This window comes from Neophocaena asiaeorientalis, unplaced genomic scaffold (assembly GCF_003031525.2).
Source record: "Neophocaena asiaeorientalis asiaeorientalis breed wild unplaced genomic scaffold, Neophocaena_asiaeorientalis_V1.1 scaffold327, whole genome shotgun sequence".
Classification (NCBI taxonomy): Eukaryota; Metazoa; Chordata; class Mammalia; order Artiodactyla; family Phocoenidae; genus Neophocaena; species Neophocaena asiaeorientalis.
In genome coordinates, this window is record NW_020174560.1 from 8,332,696 (window position 1) to 8,356,226 (window position 23,531).

The following is a 23,531-nucleotide window of genomic DNA, read 5'->3' on the forward strand; positions in this document are numbered from 1 at the left end:
TTTTTTTTTTTTTTTTTTTTTTTTTTTTTTAGGATTATGTCTTAGATGAGACATGAAAAGCTCAAAACCATAAAAGAAATGATTTATCCATCTGACAACTTCTATAAAACATGACACCACAAACAAAATTAAAAGGCAAGCCCAAGTCTAGAAGGAGATATTGACAGCACAAATAACCACGAAGGTTAGAATCCAGAATATATAATGAACCCTTAGAAATCAATAAAACCAAAACAAAGAGCAAAAAATTGGAAGCAACTTAAATATCCATCAATAGAAGAATATATATTCATGTAATGGAATACTACTAGCAGCTATATACAAACTTGGCATCATTCCACAACTGGGATAAATCTTGGAGAAAAACGATGTTAAATGAAAAAATCAAATGCAAAAGGGAACACATGTAAAATTTTAAAACCTAGAAAATATTATATAACATTCATGAATATTCAAACATATCTTTAAAAAAGTACAAAATACATATGGAAACAATAAAAAGTGAATTCATGATAGTGATAACTATCTCTGGGGAAGTAGAGAAAGAAAATTATACCTATATTGTTAAAGTCTTTTAAAAAATGTGAAGCAAATATGGCAGGTTAAAATTTGATAAAAGGATGACATGACTGTTTAAGTAGAAAATCGAAAGGAATCTACACAAAAATTCCTAGAACTAATAAGTGAGTTCAGCAAGGTTTCAGGTTACAAGACAAATACACAGAAATCAATTTGTATTTCTATATACTAGCAATGAACACATTAACACAGAAACAATATAATGCCATTTACAATTACTCAAAAGAATGAAATACTTAGATGTAAATCTAACAAAACATTCACAAGACTTGTATGCTGAAAACTATACAATGCTGATGAAGAAACCAAAGAAGACCTAAAAAAATGGAGAGACATATCATGTTCATATATTGAAAGAATCTTCAAATTAAAGATGTGAATTTCCCTCAAGTTGACATAAAGATTTAATATAATTCCTACCAAAACTCCAGCAAGAGCTTTTGTAGATCTAGACAACATTATTCTAAAATTTTATGGAAAGGCAAAGGAACTTAGAATAGTTAAAACAATTTTGAAAATAATAACGTGAGAGGAATCAGGCTTCTATATAGCTAATGAGATTGAACCAGTAATGAAAATCTCCCAACAAAGAAAAGCCCTGCCCTGATGGTTCTGCTGGAGAATTATACCAAACATTTAAAGAAGAAATAATAGCAATTCTTCTCAAACTTTTCCAAAACATTGAAGAGGAGAGAGGTTATGCTAAGGCCAGCATAACCCTGGTACCAAAGCCAAACAAAGACACTACAAGAAAAGAAACTACAGATCAATATCCCTCATGAACACTAACGCAAAAATCCTCAACAAAACACCAGCAATCAGAATTCAGCAGCATAGTAAAAGGACTATAAACCATGACCAATTGGGATTTATTCCTGTAGTGCAAGACTGGTTCAATATATGAAAAATGATCCATGTAAATACCACATATTCATTTCAATGGACGCAGAAAAAGCATTTGACAAAATACAACCACATTTCATGACAAAAAACACTCAACAAACTAGGAACAGAAAAAAATTACCTCAACACAATACAGGTTATATATGAAAAGTCCACTGTGAACATCATACTCAAAGGTGAAAGACAGAAAGCTTTTTCTCTAAGATCAGAAATAGGGCAGGGGGGACTTCCCTGGCGGTCCAGTGGTTAAGACTACATGCTTCCACTGCAGGGGGCACGGGTTCAATCACTGGTTGGGGAACTAAGATCCTGCATGCTGCGTGGCATGGCCAAAAAGAAAAAAACGAAATAGGGCAGGGACGCCCACTTTACCACTTCTATTCAAAATAGTAGTGGAAGTTCTAACCAGAGCAATTAGGGGAACAAAGGAATAAAAGGCATCCAACTTATAAAGGAAGAAGTAAAATGATCTCTGTTTGCAGATATTATGATCTTATTTGTAGAAAATCATAAAGACTCCACAAAAAAGCTGTTAGAACTAATAAACTAATTCAGCAAGGGGGAGGATACAAAGTCAACACACAAAAATCATGAGCCAACCTCACTATAGGGGTGTGGGAGCCAAAAGAGGCAAAGGAATGTCAGCAGAAACAATCTTCCCACCAAAAAAAAAAGGCATAAAATGCTCAAAATTAAATGAAAAATGGACTGTTCTAGAACTTAAGAGAAATATATTGTTCAAATATTAAATGGAAACAAAATAAAGCTTTCAGATTGTATTTCTCCCTAAGCACTAAGAAAGTGAGGTATGTACCACTAGAAAAAACTTGACATTAAAATAATGTTTTTAAATCATGTGCATTTCTGTACACAAAAAATGAGCATCCAAAAAGGAAATTACAAAAACAATTCCATTTACAATAGCATCTAAAACAAAACAAAACAAACAAACAAAAACTTAGGAACTAACTTAACCAAGAAGGTGAAAGATTTATCCAATGAAAACTACCAAAAACTGCTGAAAGAAATGAAAGAAGTCATAAATAAATAGAATCACAACGCATGCTTCATGGATTGGAAGACTTAATATTGTTAAAACGTCAATATTACCCAAAGCAAACTACAAAAGCAATCCCTATAAAAATACTGGTGACATTCTTGCAGAAATAGAAAAACTCATCCTAAAATCCATACTCAATGGGACTTCCCTGGTGGCGCAGTGGTTAAGAATCCACCTGCCAATGGAGGGGACACGGGTTCAAGCCCTGGTTCGGGAAGATCCCACATGCCGCGGAGCAACAAAGCCCATGCACCACAACTACTGAGCCTGTGCGTCACAACTACTGAGCCCGTGTGCCTAGAGCCCGTGCTCCACAACAAGAGAAGCCACCGCAATAAGAAGCCCACGTACCACGACAAAGAGTAGCCCCTGCTCTCCGCAACTAGAGAAAGCCCACGGGCAGCAATGAAGACCCAATACAGCCAAAAATAAACAAAATATGGAAAAAATAAATTAAAAACAGAAAGAAAACAGTATACCAAGTCCTCAAAAAAATTTTTTTAAATAAAATAAAATTCATACTCAAGGGACCCTGAATAGCCAAAACAATCTTGAAAAACAAGAAAAATGGAGGACTCAGGCTTCCTGATTTCCTGCTACAAAACTACAGTAGTCAAAACAGTAATGGTAGTTGCATAAAGGCATATAGACCAATGGAAAAGAATAGAAAGCCCTGAAATAAACCCTTGCATATATGGGTCAAAATGATTTCTGACAAAGGTACCAAGACCATTCTATGGGTAAACGACAGTCTTTTCAACAAATGGCAGTTTTCAACAAAATTGGACCCTTACCCAACACCATATACAAAAATTAACTCCAAATGGATCAGACCTAAAACAATAAAACTCTCAGTAGAAAACATAGAACAGAAACTTCACAATACTGGATTTGGCAATGCTTTCTTGAATATGACACCAAAGGCACAGGCAACAAAAGAAAAATTAGACAAGGTGGACCTTCATGAAAATTCAAAAAATCTGTATATTAACAGGCACAATCCACAGAGTAAAAAGGTAGCCCACAGAATGGGAGATAATATTTACACATTACATATATGATAAGGGGTTAATATCCAAAATATACAGGAAACTCCTAAAACTCAACAACAAAAATCTCAGTTCAAAAATGGGCAAAGGGGCTTCCCTGGTGGTGCAGTGGTTAAGAATCCCCCTGCCAATGCAGGGGACACGGTTTCAAGCCCTAATCCAGGAAGATCCCACATGCCGCAGAGCAACTAAGCCCATGTGCCACAACTACTGAGCCTGCACTCTAGAGCTCGCAAGCCACAACTACTGAAGCTTGGGCGCCTAGAGCCTGTGCTCCACAACAAGAGAAGCCGCCGTGATGAGAAGCCTGTGCACCTCAATGAAGAGTAGCCCCCGCGCGCCACAACTAGAGAAAGCTTGCGTGCAGCAATGAAGACCCAACGCAAACAAAAATAAATAAATAAAATAAATTAAAAAAAAAAAAAAGGACAAAGGAACTGAACAGACATTTCTCCAAAGATATACAAATGGCCAATAAGCACATGAAAAGATACTCAACATCAATAATCATTAGGGAAATGCAAATCAAAACTATAATGAGATACCACCTCACAACCATTAGGATGGCTCCTATCAAAAAACAGAAAATAAGTGTTGGCGAGGATGTGGAAAAATTGGAACTCTTTTATATTGTTAGTGGGAATAAAATGGTACAGTTGCTGTGGAAAACAGTATGGAGGTTCCTCAAAAAATTAAAATAGAATTACCATGTGACCCAGCAATTCCATTTCTGAGTATATACCCAAAAGAATTGAGAGCAGAGTCTAAAGGAGCTATTTGTACACCCGTGTTCATAGCAGTATTACTCACAATAGCTAAAACATGGACTCAACCCAAGTGTCCAAAGACCAATGAATGGATAAGCAAAGTGTCATATATACATACAATGGAATGTTAGTCTTAAAAAGGAAGGAAATTCTGCAATATGCTACAATATGGATAAACCTTGAGCACATTATGCTAAGTGAAAATAAACCAGTCACAAAAAGACAAATACTGTATGATTCTACTTACATGACGTACTTAGAGTAATCAAAATTATAAAGACCTACGGACTTCCCTGGCAGTTCAGTGGTTAAGACAAAGTGCTTCCAGTGCAGGGGGCGCAGGTGTGATCCCTGGTCAGGGAACTAGGATCCCACATGCCGTGCAGTGTGGCAAAAAAAAAAAACCCCGAAACCCAAAAAACATAAAGACCTAAAGTATATAATGGTGGATGCATGGGGCTGAAAGGAGGGAAAAATGGGGAGTTACTGTACAATAGGTGCAGAGTTTCAGATTTACAAGATGAAAAGAGTTATGAGGATGGATGGTGGCAATGGCTGCACAACGTGACTGAATTTAATGCCGCTGAGCTGTATATTTAAAAATGGTTAAGGTGGTAAACTTTATGTCATGTGTATTTTACTGCAATAAAGTTGGAGAAAACACGGGAGGAATCAATCTTACATAGCTACTGTAATCAAGACTAGTAGACACATAAGTCAATGGAACAGAACAGAGAACCCAGAAGAACACTCACATAAACATGCCTAACTGATTTTGACAAAAATACAAAAGCACTCTGATGGAGGAAGGACAGCCTTTTCAACAAATGGTACTGGATCAACTGGACATCCATCGGCCAAAAAATAAACCCCAACCAAAGTTTCATACCTTGTACAAAAACTAACTCAGAATGGATCAAGGACTTAAATGTAAAACTTTTAGAAAACAAAAAAATATGAGAAAAATCTTCAGGATCTAGGGCAAGGTAAAGAATTCTCAGACTTACAGCAATGCATGTTTTATCAAGTGAAAAACTGATAAATTGGATTTCATTAAAATTAAAATTTTTTTCTCTGAGAAGGACCTTGTTAAGAGGATGAAAAGACAAGTGCTATGGTCTGAATGTTTGTGTCTCCCCCTAACTCATATGCTGAAATTCTAACCCCCAAAGGTGATGGTATTAGTAGGTGGGGCCTTTGGGAAGTGATTAGGTCGTGAGAGACAAAGCCTCATGAATGGGATTAGTGCTCTTAAAAACAGATCCCACAGAGCTCCCTAGTCCCTTCCCCCCTGGGAGGATACAACTAAAAGTCTGTGACCTGGAAGAGGGTCCTCACCCGACTATGCTGGCACTCTGATCTTGGGACTTCCAGCCTCTAGAACTGTGAAAAATAAACTTATGTTGTTTATAAGCTACCCAATCTCTGGTATTTTGTTACAGCAGCCTGAACAGACTAAGACAACAAGCTACCGACTGGGAGAAAATATGTACAACTCAACAGTAAAATAAAAAAATCCAACAAGAAAATGGACAGAAGACAGGAAGGGACATTTCGCTGAAGAGAATGTAACCATGGCAAATAAGCACATGAAAAGATGTCCAGCATCGTTAGTGTTAAAGAGAAACCAATATGGAGGCTGCACTTTGAATATACCCCTATACCAAAGGCTCACAGTAACCAAAATGTAACACTGTCCTGAGTTCCCCCAAATGCTGACTCTGACTTTAAACAAAACCTAAGCTTTCTTCATGTCAATGTGACCTTACAGTTTCCTAGCTAATCAGCTACAAACAAGTAAGCTTAGCAATGAAAAGGAAAGTAAGTTTCTAGAAAATAATCACAGTAGAACACAATGTACTCCTTCATGTTTCTAATGAACTGTAACTGCTGAAAGCACTTGCAGGTTTGAGGTCTCCCTGTTGGGGAATACTTTGTTTCTTGCCCAATAAAATACCCATATCAAGTAAAGCTCCTTGAATTTTCTTTTGACATTAGTCATTGGGGAAATGCAAATTAAAATCATGAAATATCACAACACACCTATCAGAATGGCTAAAATAAAAAATAACAACACCAAATGCTAGCAAGGATGCAGAGAAACTGGATCACTCATATATTGCTGGTGAGAATGTAAAAGGGTACAACCACTCTAGAAAATAGTTTCTGTAAAAACTAAACATCCAAATACCATGCCACCCCACACTCCTGGGCGTTAATCCCAGAGAAATGAAGCCTTATGTTCACGCAAAACCCTCTATTTGTCATAGCTAAAAAGTAAAAAACAGCCCAGACGTCCTTCAATGGGTAAATGGTTAGACAGTAGTATACACAATAATGGAATATTACTCAGCAATAAAAATGAAGTACATGCAACAACCTGGATGAATTTCAAGAGAATTATGCAGAGCAAAAAAAAAAAAAAGCCAATCTCAAAAGGCTAGTGATTCAATTTAGGTAACATTGTTGAAATCACATAATTATAGAAATGGGAAACATATTAGTGATTGACAAGGGTTGGGGGGTATGAAGTGGGAGGGAGATGAATTTTGCTGTAAAATGTCAACATGAGGAGATCCCTGGGGTGATGGGAATGTTCTGTATCTTGACTGTATCAATGCCAACATCCCGGCTGTGATATTATACTGTAGTTCTGCAACTTGTTACCACTGGGGGAAACAGGGAAAGGATCTCTTTGTATTATTTCTTATGTACATGTGTACAGACATTTACCTCAAAATTAAAAGTTTAACAAAAAGTGTTTTGATAAAGCTGTGCAACTGGCTCACACATGTTCATCATATAGTCTATTCTTCCCTATATACTTGAAATATTTTGAATAATAACTTTAAAATTTATTCTAAATCTTGTGAAGTGTGTTCTGAGTTTGGGGGAGTGGAGGGCTATGCAGCAACCAAGACTAATTTTCACCTTTGACTTTTATCTGAAAGTGCACCCTTCAAACATAATGGGTATTCCTCATACATGTCTGTGGTTGGTTAAGGTTATTAAGTTTGAGGGAGAAAAATAAGATCTGAATGAGTTTCTCCTTTAAGAACAGTGAGCAGCTTCCAAGCAGTATAATGCCTGTCAGCAAGAATAAAGGTTAAAGAAAAAGATTTTGGCTTCTTTACTTTAGAACCATTAATCCTAAACTCCTGATACTCAGGGAAATTATTTGGGTGACATCAAATCTGGTAGTTCACTTTCTTATTGTTTTTCTGCATGTTAGAGATCCTTATTGTTTTTGGTTGTTTCAAACTCTTTAAAAATTTTTTTTAGATAATTAGGCAAGTTATAAAACAATGTTTAATGTGAAAATTAATGATTTTTAAATTGTGGGCATTCCCTGGCGGTCCAGTGGTTAGGACTTTGTGCTTTCATTGCTGTGGGCACGGGTTCAATCTCTGGTCAGGGAACTAAGATCCCACAAGCCCCCGCCCCCCTAAAAACTGTATCAGTTGTTAAGATTCAGTGGTAAGTTTACTAAATCTTAGTTAGAAACACATGGCATTCTTTGGTAGATTGTTTCCATTCACTTGCTGCCCTTACTATAAGATGACACATCCTTATGTGGTGTGCATTCCTCCTGGTATACTCTCCTAATGATGTTTTTGAGTCATACTACTTTGTGAGAAGTGATTGATAAATCCTGCCTCTGAGAGAAAGCTTTAAAAGACATCACAGGGTTTGGCCATCTCTGGGATGTCCTTGGTAAGGGTCTCACAATAAAGAGAACATGCAGCTGAACCAGCTAACTCATAAAGGACACGTATCATAAATGAGAAATCTGTTTCTGTAAGTCACTGAGACTTGGGGATTTTTGTTTCTGTAGCATAACCTAGTGAAAGCTGAGTAACTTGGACTTAAAACCTACAAAAGCTCAATTTATTCCTATTTTCTTCTTACTGGAGGTGAATAAAGAATGATTTGGAAGTTTTCCTAAATCTTTACATACAACATAGAAGCTTTATTTGCTTAAATGACTTTGACATGACAATGGTTTAAACTTAAATTCTGATTGCTAACTCCCATTATTTATAATTTATATACATGTGCTATTATATTAATATATATATAAAACATGCAGGAATAGAAAGTTTTAAATAATTAGGTAAAAATGAAATATATGGCATTTAAAATATTAACAGTACAAAATCCTTTTGTTCTGGTTTATTTGTGACTGATTTTTTTCTTTTTTTTTCAATAATATAACACTCTGGATTCAGCCAAAGATCTGACTCCTGGATTCAGTTTAGTTAGTTTAAATGGGTATCATGGCTGAAGAAGACAATTTACCAATGTGGATAAAGCCCATTCCTTAGGCTGTACTTATTAATTAAATCATGATACTATCAATTTCACTCACCAATTCTAAAACCAAAACAAAAGCAAAACAAAACAACCTTATTTGCTTTAATTTACACTATCTATGATCATGACCAGCTACGCAAGGACACAAGCTCAGCATGCTAGCAGGAAAATTCTCTTCAGTTCCCCTGCAACTCTCATTCAGATTCCCATTTATGTCTCGTTTTAAGTGTTATTAATTTTTACCTAAATTCTCCCTTTTTTAAAATATAAAATTTACAGAAAATTTGGAAGAACAGTATAATATATATTGTTTTGTTTTATTTTTAAGTTTTTTGGCTGTGCCTAGGGGCTTGCAGGATCTTAGTTCCCTGACCAGGGATTGAACTCGCACCCTCGGCAGTGAAAACACAGACTCTTAACCACTGGACCATCAGGGAATCCCTGGAAGAACAGTATAATATTAACATTTTGCCCTATTTGTTCTGGGTTTTTTTTTTTTAATACTTGTTTGTTTTAATATTTATTTATTTGGCTGCGTCAGGTCTTAGTTGCAGCACGCGGGATCTTTAGTTGCGGGATGTGGGATCTAGTTCCCGGACCAGCGATTGAACTCAGGCCCTCTGCATAGGGAGCATGGAGTCTTATCCACTGGACCACCAGGGAAGTCCCTGCTCTCTGTTTCTACACATACATACACTCTTTTTTTCTTCTGCTGAACCATTTGTGGGTAAACTGTAGACATAATTTACTTTTTGTTTTTTAAACAAAGAGAAAGTAAACATGAGGCTTATAAACTCCAAAAAGTAACAGTACCTAGCTAGAATTTTGTAATATTGTTTTGATTCATCATATTTATTTTTTGGTTACCCTGTTTATAACAAATGAGGTTTTCTATTTACTTAACAAGAAAAGATTCCTTTAAGAATCTGCTGCAAACCTAACCAATTAAAACTATTAATTAAATAATACATGGCAGAAATCATGAAGGTGATACTCAAATGACTAAAGGCTGGGAAACACTGGTAATTAAGAACTCAGGCTCCAAAATGTAAGATAGCTTTGCTTTCAGTCTCTATTCTGAAACAAGCTGTATGACACTGAACAGGGCACTGAATCTCTCTGACTGCAGTTTCCTTATCTATAAAATGGGAATAAAAATATTACCTATAGAGTTGTTATGAGGACTGAATGATATAATGCACACAATGAATACAGCACAGGTAAACAACAAATGGTGGTCATTATTATTATTACTGCTTATTACCATTATTCAAGAAAGAATGTTTTAGACAGAAATGGGGCTTGTGAGCCAATGAAAGCATGGAAACACAGACAAATATTAAAAACAACATGAAATAGTGTCATGCCACTGGAAAGATCATTCCTGATATTAATAATATAAGAAATAAAAAATTCTTGTCACTTCCTGCTCACTGTGTGCCAGGTACAATTCCAAGTGCTTTATATAATTCCTTTTTCAATCCTTTCTATAACCGTACAGGCAAGTTATTATTAAATCCGCGTTTTACAGGTAAGTGGCAAAGCTGGGCTTTGAACTTAGGTCTGTCTGACACCCATGTTTTTTTTCTTTAATCCCCCCACCCCGCAACCCCACCACCTTCTGTGGCTGTTCCTCTTCAATCTCCTCCGTTTGCAACTCACTCCCTTAGATTTAAACACTGAAATTCTGAAGGCTCTATCCTGGACTATTTTCTCCATCTATAGGGTTCTTGGATGTTCTAGTTCACCCCTATGGCATCAATTACCTTCTATGTGTGCATGATTCCCAAATCTATAATTTTCAACCGAGAGTGAAAAATCTTGAGTGCCAGGTCAACTGATTGTCTCTGGACAGCCCCACTTGAATATTTCATGGGTCCTTAAAAATCAACAATTATGTTCCAGCAAACAATCTCTTCTGGTGTTTCTTTTATTAATAAATGACCAGTCAGTGGCTCATGCAGAAAACGGGGAATCAATGTGATACCACCTTCTCCTTATTTTCAACATCCAATCCTTCATCAAGTTCTCTTCATTTTATTTCCTAAGAAGTTCTCAAAAACATCCATCTCTGCACCCACCTGCTACCACCCTAAGTTAAGCCAACATCTCACCTGCTCTCACTACAACAGCCTCTTAATGATTCTCCTTACATCCACTTTCGCTCTCCCCTCTCCTTCTAATCACTCTCCAATCAGCAGTCAGAATGATCTTTTTGAAACACAATTCTGATTGCGTCATTCCACGCTTTATACCAATCAATGGCTCTCTGATGCTCTCAAGAGAGAATTCAATGTATAAATAGTCAAGTACAGACCTACTGAAGACACAGGTTCAAATCGTGGCTATGCTCTGTGAGCATCCCCACAACACTTCAGTTTCCTCATCAGAAAAATGGAGATATCACCTCTTTAAAAAATTGTTATGGGGATTAGATGAGACAATTCAATATAAAGCAGTATCTAAGCCTTGCAAACGACAATACTGCTCCTTTCATGAGAACAGTAGAGTTCTTCTAACAATGTGATTTCATGGCATCAGGTCCCTAAACTTTCCAAGATGCCATTCTATAATTCTTCTAAGTCAGTAGTCAAATATAGAGGTCACCAGATTTTTCTTAAATGATTTATCTTTTTTTTTTCACTCTTACAAACATATATTCATTTTATTTTGAAGGAAGCCACCTAAGATGCAGACTACACTTATTTCTAAATATAACATTAAGCTCCTAGTATGTAGCTCTTAGAACATAGACAGTTAACAACAAATGATAACTTTGCAAACACTGGCTAAAGAGGCAAGTACCTGTATAGCAATAGGTCCCTGGGACATTTGAGAGCTGTAATTCATTCCTATCATGCCTTGCACATTAGGCTGCATGACGGAGACCATAGGAAATCCTTGTTGCTGCATCGGCATCAGACCTGCTGAAAAACATAAAGATATCACTAAGGTCAATGTGTTTTACAGTTTATTTTCTTAAAACCATAAGCACCTAAAGGACTTGTTACTTGGGAGGTGGCACAGTACAGAGGAAAAGGCACAAGCTCTGGAGTGAGACAGACTTGAGTATGAATTCCAATTCCATCATTTACTTAGCTATGTGATCTTGGGCAAGTTACAAAACTTCATCTGTAAAATGAAGATAATAATACCTATTCCACAGAATTTTTGTGCATACTTAAAAAATACACAATATGGCCTAACTGGCCTTCAAGATGGCCCCCAGCAATCTCTGCCTCTTGGTATTCATATCCTTGTCCTTCCCTCCCATACTGAATAGGGCAGACCAGAATAACCAATAGGATATTGTGGAAATGACGGTGTGTAACTTCCAAGGCTGGTTCTTCTTCCTTTCCCTTTCTTTTTTCTTTTCTTTCTCACTCCCTGACTCCCTCTCTTTATCATATTTATTTATTTATTTGGCTGCGCCGCACCAGGTCTCAGTTGCAGCATGCAGGTGTGGGATCTTCGTTGCAGCGTGCGGGCTCTTAAGTTATGGCGTGCGGGCTCTTAAGTTACGGCATGTGGGATCTAGTTCCCCGACCAGGGATTGAACCCAGGCCCCCTGCATTGGGAGCGCAGTCTTAACCACTGGACCACCAGGGAAGTCCCCCAAGGTTCCTAATAACCACTGCAGCTTCCTTCTTGCTCTCCTGGATCACCCGTTGGGGAAACCCACTGCCACATCATGAGAATACTCAAGCAGTCCTAGGGGGAATGGAGAATCCATGTGGCAAGGAACTGAAATCTCTTGCCAAAAGGCAGCATGAATTTGCCATCTATGTGAGTGAGCCATCTGGGAAACAGATCTACCAAACCCATCAAAGCTTCCCATGACTACAGTCCTAGTTGACATCTTTAATGCAATCTCCTTGGCCCTAAGCCAAAATCACCTAGTGAGGCCACTCTCAGATACCTAACCCACACAAAGTGTAAAACAGTAAAATGTTTATTTTCTTTAAGTTTTGGGGTAATTTTTTATACAGCAGCAGATTACTAGTAGTTAAGAGTTAATACTAATTAAGTTACTTTTAATACAAAAGTAGTTAAGAGCATGAACTCTGGAAGCCAACTAAAAATGTCACTTGCTAGGTTTGGGACCTTAAGCAACTTGACTAACTTCTTTCTGTGCCTCGGTTTCACATCTGTGAAACTGTTTAATACCTAATATGCTCAAAGAAATGATATTCCTCTTCTCTTTCCTTACACGAATAATTAATATAACACCACAAAACAGCTATCAGCATGCAAAGTATATAATGCAATGGCAGGAAAACCATCACGAAAGTATGTTTTATAGTATAGTACCTCCCAAACTTTTCCAATGAAGTATTCCCAAGAGTACAGGAGAATAAAGATTACGTCCCTTCAGGGATTTAATAAATATGAAATGCCTACCACATTTTAGGCACAGTTCTAGATACCTGGTATGCAACAGTGAATAAAACAAAATCCCTACATAGCCTGAACACAAATTTCACCCTAATTTTGCACTGTACAACATATTACATCCATGTTGGTTCTAGTATAAGAACTTTTTAAAATCAAATTTTGATTAAAAAAATTAAAGGTCTGGTAAAGTATACCATATTTATCTTGTGGATTCTGTGTACCTTCAAAGTTATTCATACAGAGTTTAATTTCAGAAGCATGGACACCACATTTGTAGGTAACATTTATTAGTGGCAAACTATTCATTTATATTAATCATTTTTTCAAATATTTGAGGGCCTACTCCATGTCAGGCACCATTCTAGGGACACAACATTGAACAAAGCCAGGTCTTTGCTCTCATGTAACTTAACTGTAATTGGGGGAGACAGATAATAAAAAAAGAAAAAAATAAGTGGATATCAGGTGGGGATGGGGGAAAGGAAGAGCCAGGGAAAGGAGTGGTTGCTGTTTCATAGTCAGAAAAGGTTTCTCCAAAAGGGTGGCATTTAAGCAAGCACTTGAAGGGAGTGAGCCATGAGGATATTTGGTTAGAGTATTCTAGACAAAGGAACACCAAATGCGAAGGCCTTGAGGTGTCATGGAGAATTAGAATGCATAGACTGGGGACTTCCTTGGTGGCGCAATGGTTAAGAATCCGCCTGCCAATGCAGGGGACACGGGTTCGAGCCCTGGTCTGGGAAGATCCCACATGCCTCAGAGCAACTAAGCCCACGCACCACAACTATTGAGCCTGTGCTCTAGAGCCTGCGAACCACAACTACTGAGCCCACGTGCCTAGAGCCTGTGCTCCGTAACAAAAGAAGCCACAGCAATGAGAAGCCCACACGCTACAAGGAAGAGTAGCTCCTGCTCGCCGCAACCAGAGAAAGCCCATGCGCAACAACAAAGACCCAACACAGCCAAAATAAATAAATAAATTTACCAAAAAAAAACACACAGACTGAATATAGCATAGTAAGATGTTTTCCCTCTTATGCCTTTGGACCTACAGTTTTAGTTATTTTCCTAAGTGTATTTAAGTTGAACAGGTAACTCAAGGATTTGGTACAACATTCAATGGCACAGAAGTATACACAGTAAAAAACAAGTCTTGTTTCTCTCCTGTCTCCTATTCACCTACTCAATGATCTTGTAGCTACTCTTCTTGTCTGTTCCTTGTATATGCTTTCAGAAATAACCCCTGCACAATTTAATGCCTTCAAAAGATCAAAAAGTTCACTCTAACATACTTTGTAAAAAAATCTTGAAAACAATTCCAAATTCCAGAAGAAAAAATATCAGGCAACCTTCTGGGCTCTCTTCTTGTCCTGTTCCTTTGCTCCATATGTAGATTTTTACTTGAAAGTTTATAAAAATGCAAAATGAGGAGCCACAATAATGAACACACAACTCTCTAATGCCTCCTAAAGTACAAAAGATCTCAAACCATTTGATCTAAATCTGGGACACATCTAATTACAGATAGCTTAAATAATGCATAAATGTGAGCACAATGAAAAGAATACAACTGACCCTTGGAAAAATTTACCTGAAACTCAACCTCCATCACTGATTATAAATGGAGACACTAACCACCTGCTACTGAGCTGCTCTTTATCATTCATCTCTACTGGTGACCTAGGAGTCTCTGTTTCTCTAGCAAGTCTACCATAACCAGTTAACACTGGCTTTGTGAGCAGGGCTGGTTTTCAGAGCAGCTTGGCCTGTGGAGAGGAGGGGGGCACATTGGAGTGGGAGAAGTGAGCAGAAAGAAGGGCAGACATTCTTTCATCAGTTTTGTGTTCCAGTGACACAGAAGCATGAGTCAAGATTATATCCCTTCACTACTGTTTCCTTGAAGACAAAGCTAGAATCAGTATTGGTGGGCCCTTGTCTGAAACCAAGAGAGAAGGGATATACCTAGTGGAGAAACTGCTAGGAATAAAACTGAGACTTAAAATAGTTTAAACGGAATCAGAATATGTCATCTCTTATGTACATGATTAAAATAAGACCAAATTCATATAGAGAAAACATAAGTATAAAATAACTAAAGGGGTTCATTTATTCATTCAACAAGCATCTATAAAGACCCTATTATTTTCTATCAACATGCTGGGTGCTGGAGATACTGACGAGCATAAGGCAGACATAGCCCCTGCCCCACGGAGCTAACAATCTAGAAGAGAGACAGGAGGAAGATGGCATTCAGAGAACTACAACTCATTTCATCTTTGTCACCTGTTTCTTTAATACTTTTATCTTGAAAGTCTCCTTCATCTCTGAGATTAAATAATAACCTGTCAATATAATGCTTAAATAAGTTTGGGAGAAATGAGGAATGATCCTTTTTATTTGCCAAATTACACAATTTTTGAGAAATTTTAAGAGTAAGCTGTCATAGAGGTTCGAGACTATAAGAAAATTTTACTCTATTTGGCAGCAATAGAACTTTTTTACCCACTTAATCCCCAAGTTCAGAAACATAATAGTGAAAAATGAAAGTTGAAAACTTAAGCTTTCACATACCTTGAGGGGGTCTTATTCCACCTGCAACTGGAAATATGAAGCTGAAAACAGAACAAAAATATATCAGGACTTTCCTATGTGCAAAGAGTTCAGATAAAACATGTAACATTTCACATAAAGTAAAAAATTATAGCCTGGGCCGTGGCATCTCTTCCATAGTACAATATTGAATTATCCACCATCAATACAGATTGACCATCCACAGGACACATGACAGTCAGCATGTTAGTGTAGGGAGAAAATTTTTGAGCCAGAAGACAGGAGACCTTGAAACTGGTCCTGGTTCTGTCACTCCCCTGGATTCCAATGTGACTCCCCTGGATTCCAATCTCCCCATCCATAAAATGAGAGGGCTGGATTAGATTCAATTCAGTGAACATTTATTGGGTGCCTACTACATGAAAGGCCTGAATGAGCTCAATTTGGCTGAAGACACAGATGCAGGCAAATAACTTTAACACAGGACAGAATGTGCTAAGGGCTGTGAGAGGGCCAGAATACTAACAGAAATGAGAAGAAAAAGATTAATTTTATGGTTTATATCTTGGGAAGTTTCTTGGAGGTATCTCTTGAGCTGAATCTTAAAGAGAGGCACACTATATAGCTTGAGCAGAATCTCAAGAGGCCGGAGCTGTAGTGTGTTCAGAGAAATGATTTAAGGTTGAATAGAAGATATAGGACTGAAAAACGTAAGCAAAATGTAGAGGGCCTTTAAAATGTCTGATTTTATTTTGAGTACTGTATAAAGTCAGAGATTTTTTTTAAACTGTGGTAAAATATACACAATATAAAATTTTACCATTTTAACCATTTTTAAGTGTACAGTTCAGTGGCATTACAATGTTGTACAACCATCACCATGATCCACTTCCAGAACTTTTTCATCATCACAAACAGAAACTCTGTACCCATTAAAAAATAACTTCCCATTACTTTTTCTCCACAACCCCTGGTAACCACTATTCTACCTTCTGGCTTGATGAACTTGCCTATTCTAGCTACCTTATATTAAATGGAATCATACAATACTTGTCCTTTTGTATCTGGCTTATTTCACTTAGCATAATGTTTCCAAGGTTCATCATGTTGTAGCACACATGAGAATTTCATTCTTTTTTATGGCTGAATAATATTCCATTGTATGTATGTACCACATTTTGCTTATCCATTCATCTGTTGATGGACAGCTGGGTTGGGTGTTGTGAGTAATACTGCTATGAACACTGGTGTACAAGTATTTGTTTGCGTCCCTCTTTCAGTTCTTCTGGGTCTCTAACTAGGAGTGGAATTGCTGGGTCATAGAGTAATTATGATTACTTTTTGAAAAACCGTCAAACTGTTTTGAACAGCAGCTACGCCATTTTACATTCCCACTAGCAATGCACCAGGGTTCCAATCTCTCCACATCCTCACCAACACTTGTTATTTTCTGAATTTTTGTTTGTTTGTTTGTTTGTTTATGATGGTTATCCTAATGGGTATGAGGGGGTATCTCATTGTGATTTAGATCTACATTTCCCCGATGTCATACATTTTTCTCTAGTGAAATGATCAGAAATGTGCTGTAGGGCTTCCCTGGTGGCGCAGTAGTTAAGAATCTGCCTGCCAATGTAGGGGACATGGGTTCGAGCCCTGGTCCGGGAAGATCCCACATGCCGCGGAGCAACTAAGCCCGCACCACAACTACTGATACTGCGCTCTAGAGTCTGTGCACCACAACTAGTGAAGCCCGCGTGCTACAACTACTGAAGCCCGCGCGCCTAGAGCCCAAGCTCTGCAACTAGAGAAGCCACCGCAGTGAGAAGCCCACACACCGCAACGAAGAGTAGCCTCCGCTTGCTGCAACTAGAGAAAGCCTGAGCAGCAACGAAGACACAGCCCAGCCAAATAAATAAATAAATAAATAAATAAAAGAAATACACTTACTAAAAACAATCTAGATTTATAAAAAAAAAAAAAAAGAAATGTGCTGTAGGTTTCTCTGGTAATGGGGTATGACAGAGAAGACTTGAAGTAACAAGAATTAGCTAAGAAACTATTACAATAATCTTAATAAGAAATGAAAAGGGTCATAACCAGAGTAGTGGGAATGGAAAAGAAGAGGTGAATGAAATCTATTTAAATGAAAGAATCAATAGGACTTAGCAACTACCAGGATGGAGAACAGCACTGAAAAAGCAGAAAGGGCTGAAGATGCTGCCGAGATTTTGGGCCTGAGCAACTGTAAGGATGGTGACACTGTTTACCTGCTGACAGGAACCCAGGGTGAGCAGGTCTGGGGAGAAAGGTGTTAGGAGGGTGCCCACGAGGAGCGATCTAATAGGCAACCAGAAAAGTTAACTCCAGTTCAAGGGAAGGGAGCTGGATCCCTTCCCTTGCATCAATCTACCCAGGCTCTTTTAAATAAAGGTAAAAAAAGAAAAAACTTAAAGTCTGGTTGTGGATGAAAGAGCCAAAGGGATGTATACATAGTGAGAAGACAACAAAGGAAAACCTTGGAATTCTTAGTGAAAACTGAGTATGGAATGGTCACTGAGAACCAAAGAAGTTGCTTATAACTGAGGGTTATAACTGAGGAAGGACTGCATTTAAGGAAAAAGTGTCTAATGCTGTAGAGAAGCTGATAAGAATGAGGATTACTAAATAAAGATTGCTGTTTTCGAAAATGGTAATCTTTGAGTGAACGGTTTCAACAGAGGAAGAGGAAGGGACCTGCATAGACAGAGATTTAGGATACAAAAGATATACTTAGTGATAGCTAAAACAAGGTTTTTGAGAGGATGGGATTAATGTAGCAAAAGGAAGAGGGACTTCTTTCTCTGAGACCAGAGGGAAAGGAAATGGGACAGATCAAGGAAGAAAAAGTCTGAGTGGGAAAAGCCCTTAATCTGGGAGTCAAGGATCTGAAGGGGCTTTCTGGATAGTCTTTAAAGATATAGTGAGATCAGGAACGGTATGCCAAATTTATGTGTCCTTGCATTTTTCTATTACACAACACTCCCCCTTCCCAGGAAAAGGGCTAAAAATCAAACTTTAGAGTCTTTTAGCTCTAAAATATTTTGATCAACAAGATTTTTTTGTAAGGTGGTTCACAAATTTCTAGTTGGACATCTACCTGATTACAGCCTTGTAGAGGATCTGAACCATTCGCAAATTCTGCTGACAAGCGAGCCCACACCAAGGAAAGGTCTGAACAGTGAACAGCTTTTCCAAACTGCACACAAGACGTATTAGCTAAGTAATGTGTTAACTGGATAAAGTGTTTAAATTGCAAGTTGAAATTTGGTAGGACTCAATTTTTTAAAAAGTTACTCATACACTAAGATTTAAGTAGTCAACCTATTGAGACTTTCCAAATCAGTCTTAAAGATTACAATCACCAATAGGGATTACTGGCTAAGTAAAAACTGGACACTTGAGTGACATTTTCTTTTCTCTAGCTCTGCCACAAAGTAACCATGAAGCTCTATGCAATCCCTTTCACCACCCTGTCCTGTTTGCCTTTTGTCAAACGAGGACACAAGTTTGCCAAGCTCCTAACTAAGACAACCAAATAATGTACAGACGTATAAAGGCTACTTCAAAAACATAAACAAAAACTAAATTAAGAACATTACTGACAAACATGACTTACTCCAGTAATTATACAACCTAAACTACCAACCGACCTATGTACCATTCATAGGACTCTCTGAAATGTTTAGACTACTAACAGCAACATGCTTGAAGACTGGTTAGACAAACAGCTAAGATATTGATAAGACAGCAAAAGTTTGGCAAAAAAATGGGCGACAAGATGACAAACAATTTGAAGCAGAACTGTGAGCCCTGCTTGTCACATGCCTATCTCATTCATCCTCCCCTTTCAGTTACCTTTGCTACTAACCCAGATCAGCCTTCACTTCTCTCTGAGGCCTGGACTCAGCAAGACTTCCTAATGGATCTCCTCACCTGCAGACTCTGTGGCTTCTAACGCAGCTCACATAGCACAGGTGAAGTGCATCTAGCTAAGGGACCATTTGATAAGCTACTCCTGGGATTAAAACAATGTAATGATTCCCCCTTAAACTGAATTTTTTTAGTTTATATTCAAGGCCCTCTCCAGTTTTAACACAACTTTTTCAGTTTTATCTCACAAAACTCTTTTCTCCCACTCAGTGCCACAGTCCATCTGGCCTACCTGCTGTCCCCTAATGTTCACTGGGCCTTCCCATCTCCATGACAATCTCTTGACCCCTTACTCTTCCTTGAAATGAGGCCCAACTGAAATACCTCTTCTTTGCCTACAACGTTGCTTGAATCTACAAATATTTGCAGAATGTTTTCTATGTGTAGAATGTGCTAGAAGCAGTGGAAGATAAAAAGATGATGAGGCCCTTAAGGAGCTTATAAAAGCAGGAAATAGACAAGCTCACAAATGATACTATCCCAGAAGGACATAGTCTAATCAAGATCTTTCAACTGTTTTTTTCCTGCCATACTTTAAAAAAGAAAACAAGTTATACTTCTCATCTCTTGCGTAAATTTTGCCCTTTATACAACTCTACTATTTATTCTAAAGTAGTCCATTCAGGATACCAATCAAAAGTAGGCTAACATTAATAAAGTTGGAAAATGCCTGTGCTTTTTGCTTAGCCTCTTAGGAAGGACACAGACAAGTACCTAAGAAATATAGTAAATTATAGTTCACAGATTTCTTCCATTAAAAGCTGAGAAAGGTTGCCAGGTTGTTTTTCTTTTCCCTAAAATATACTTAGGGTACCAACCATAATGTTAGCTTCCTTATAAAAAAACAACCTCAGCCCTCACCACTGCTCTCTAAAAACCATATTCTTTCTTTATTAAGCATACAGCTTCTCAGCCTCAGAAAAGCTCCAATATAATACTTATCACACATTTTACAAGATAAGGCTGATTTGCTCTCCCACATATCCTCTAGAGCTTAAGAATGTAATGTTACCACCAAATTTTAAATAGGAAAGAAATTTTAAAGTCAATCATTCTAATTCAGGCCATATTTAGAAAAAAAATTGTGTTCATGGACCAATGATGTTAAACTACTACAAACTAAGGGGTATGATCCACTCAACTTTCTACACCCAAGCTCCTCTCCACCTGAAAAAAACAAAAAAAACCCAAGCCAAAACAACAACAAAACCCCCCAAGACCCGTGACTAGAACGCCAAATTCTTTCAAGTTTATATTTCCCCAGAACTTGGTGCCATGACTCATCATACACTTGATCAAATTAATGCCACTCAAGAACATTTTATAAACTGTTGTCGCATTCAGAAAAGAGAGATTATTACATATTTGTCTTCTCTAGCCAGAAACTGACTTATATCAAGTATTCATGAAAAACTCTAATGAAAAGTGGAAATCAGAAAACAAAAGAGAAAGAAAACAGTTTTAAATCTAGAGAGAAAGATATGAAAAAGAGAAAGTGAAAAATGCGGCTGCACACAGGTGAACCGTGACTGCTCTCTTTTCCTGGCATATATACAAGCACCTGCAGGATGTGATGATTTTAAAGGCTTCACACTGTGGTGTTCATAACTCCAAAATAAAACACTGCATAAAAAAAAAAACCTAACACTTTGTTTTCCAAAAATAATTTAGGATGCTGAAGATAAAAAGCAAAATTTATCTCCAAATGTGTATGAACCTCGGGTTGGCTAGCAAAACAAAGTAAGACTAGGTCATTACAGAAGTGGGATGAAAACTTCCCAGAATCAAATATTTCCTCAAATGATGAACTTGTCAGGTTGCAAACGTTCATCTCTTTTAATGTTCTCGATATGAGAGCCACTGGCGATTAGTAGCTGGAACTGACAGCAAATTTGTTTAAGGGCTAAGTAAAAGTCTGGAAGCTTTGTTTTGATAACTGCGTACGTACTGTTTAACAGTGAATTGTTTTTTAGTAAGAAGACAGGTGTTAAAACTACCTCTACAAGATTCAAAGGTCTTCAGATTTTCCTGCTGTTTCTGGTGTGTTAAGGAAAAAATAAAAAGGACACAACACTGAAAAAATGAGTACACAAACACACACACACACCTTGGAAACACTTGTGCAGCTCTGTGAACAGATTTTTCAGAGCCCCTGGTCAAGCCCTGGGAAAAGGAAGTCTCTGGTCGCTTCAGTATACAGCCGGGCTAGAAGCGAGGCGTCGGGGTTCCTCCTTTATCCACCCAGCAGGGTGGCAGCCGCACTGACGGGACACTCACCTCCTCCCCCTCTCCTCCCCGCTCAGCACCAGCAGCCAGTGCCCCCGAGCCTGCAGGACAAGAGTCGGGCGCCCGGGCTCCATCCACCGCTTCGGCCTAAGTTCCCGGAGGACGACCCCTCCTCCCGCAGCCCAGTTCCGAGGGAAAAGGGGTCGGCGTGGGCGAAAACCGCCATAACCACCGACCACCCGTCGCCGGTGCCAGGTCTGCTCTCCGTTTGCGAGGCACGCCCAGCCCAGGTCTTCACACTCACCTGCCGCCCCCGGCAGCCCCCGCGCCAGCTCCCGCGGCCCCGCCGCCGCCAGCTCCCGTTCCCGGCCGCAGCGCCATCTTGCTCCGGGCCCGCCGCCGCCGCCGCCACCTTCCCAGCAGCTGTCAGCTCCCGACAGCCACTTCCGGGGCAAAAGCAGGACCCCACCTCGCCGCGGCCTGGGCGACGGGGCGGGGCCTCGCGCCCACGTGACCCTTCGCGTCCGGGGGAGGAGTTGCGCTTCCTCGTCACGTGACCCGGCCACAGCTGAGGGCCCGCCAGGTGCAGTTCTAGTTCAGGGGCTGGGGCTGGTGGGATGGTCTGGTGCCGGCTCCAGGTTCATTGTCAGGCAAGGCTCTGTGGAGAACCCAGCTGGCCGCCGAGCGGCAAGGCGTCATCGTTCCTCCGTTTGAAAAACCATCGTCTTGCTTAGTGGAAACAGTACACTGAGTCCTGTTTTTTTACCTGGATGGGGGGTACATGGGTGTTCTTTTATTGTTACTCTTTACACAAAGAATAGATGGATCTTGAATGCCCCTTTGATAGCATCACAGCGCCGATTAGTGATGAGCTCTACTTTCTCCCAGGAACTCGGCAGCTTCCTTTTGGTACCCACTCTAAAAGCCGAAGGTGTTTAGCCACCTGGTAATCCCCGTTTTCCCTATACTTACAATCAGGGCCAAAACGGTGGTGCTTGGAAAAGTTCATTGCTCCGACCCTACCTGGGCATATTTTTACTGTGGTTTTTTTTTTCCTAATCAAACTACTGTAGGTAAATATTAAAGTTGAATGTAAACTTTTTCAAGCCCTCAAGTGGAGTTTGCTTACTAGCAAGTAACGGATTATAATTAGCTTTATCTTTTACTCTTGCCTCAGGGCTTTTACTGGGAAACAACTTGTAATAATAGTTATCGTCTATTGGGCACAATCACTGGTCAGGAACTTTACTGTATTTTTTCAAATCCTCAGTGTCCCTAAGAGCTAGTATTGGCATTTCACAGATAAGAAAATCAAGGTTGGGAGGAGTAGTAATTTACCCGCATCAAACAGCTGCAAAACAGCAGGACCAGGGTCAAAATCCAAGGAGTTTGACTTCAAAGTCCTTGCTCATTTCAGCTAGAGCCAGCTATTTAATTATGCTTTTTTCCCCCATAATTGTCCACTAACTTCATTCCTCCCCTTCTTTAGATGGAACTGTGTAGCAGATGTTCCAATCGACATAAACTGATACATAACTAAATTCAGTATTAATCCATCGACAAATCAAGATGATACAGGCTTATGTAGCCACTTTTAAGGATGGGTGATCACACAGGAGAAAATACTAAAAAAAAAAAAAAAGTCAAATGAAGGGAGTATTTCAAAGATCATAGACCACATGACTCAGGATGTCAGCGTTCCACGATATTTCCAGTCCA

General features: G+C 38.8%; 1 protein-coding gene across 12 annotated transcripts in view; it reads right to left on the reverse strand.

Annotated features, from left to right (window-relative positions):
* Positions 1–22,275, reverse strand: part of SYNRG (synergin gamma) — an 87,486-nt gene extending 65,211 nt beyond the window's left edge. For 10 of the 12 annotated variants that reach the window (XM_024757738.1, XM_024757737.1, XM_024757734.1 and 7 more), the window contains exons 1-3: positions 22,117–22,275; positions 15,639–15,679; positions 11,478–11,599 (exon numbers count right to left, since the gene is read on the reverse strand). In XM_024757738.1, the coding sequence (XP_024613506.1) occupies positions 11,478–11,599; positions 15,639–15,679; positions 22,117–22,193 (240 nt within the window). In that variant the 5' untranslated portion in view covers positions 22,194–22,275. The remainder of the gene's footprint in view (positions 1–11,477; positions 11,600–15,638; positions 15,680–22,116) is intronic. The other 2 variants (XM_024757731.1, XM_024757727.1) reach the window with 1 other exon arrangement.
* Positions 22,276–23,531: the final 1,256 nt, after the last annotated feature.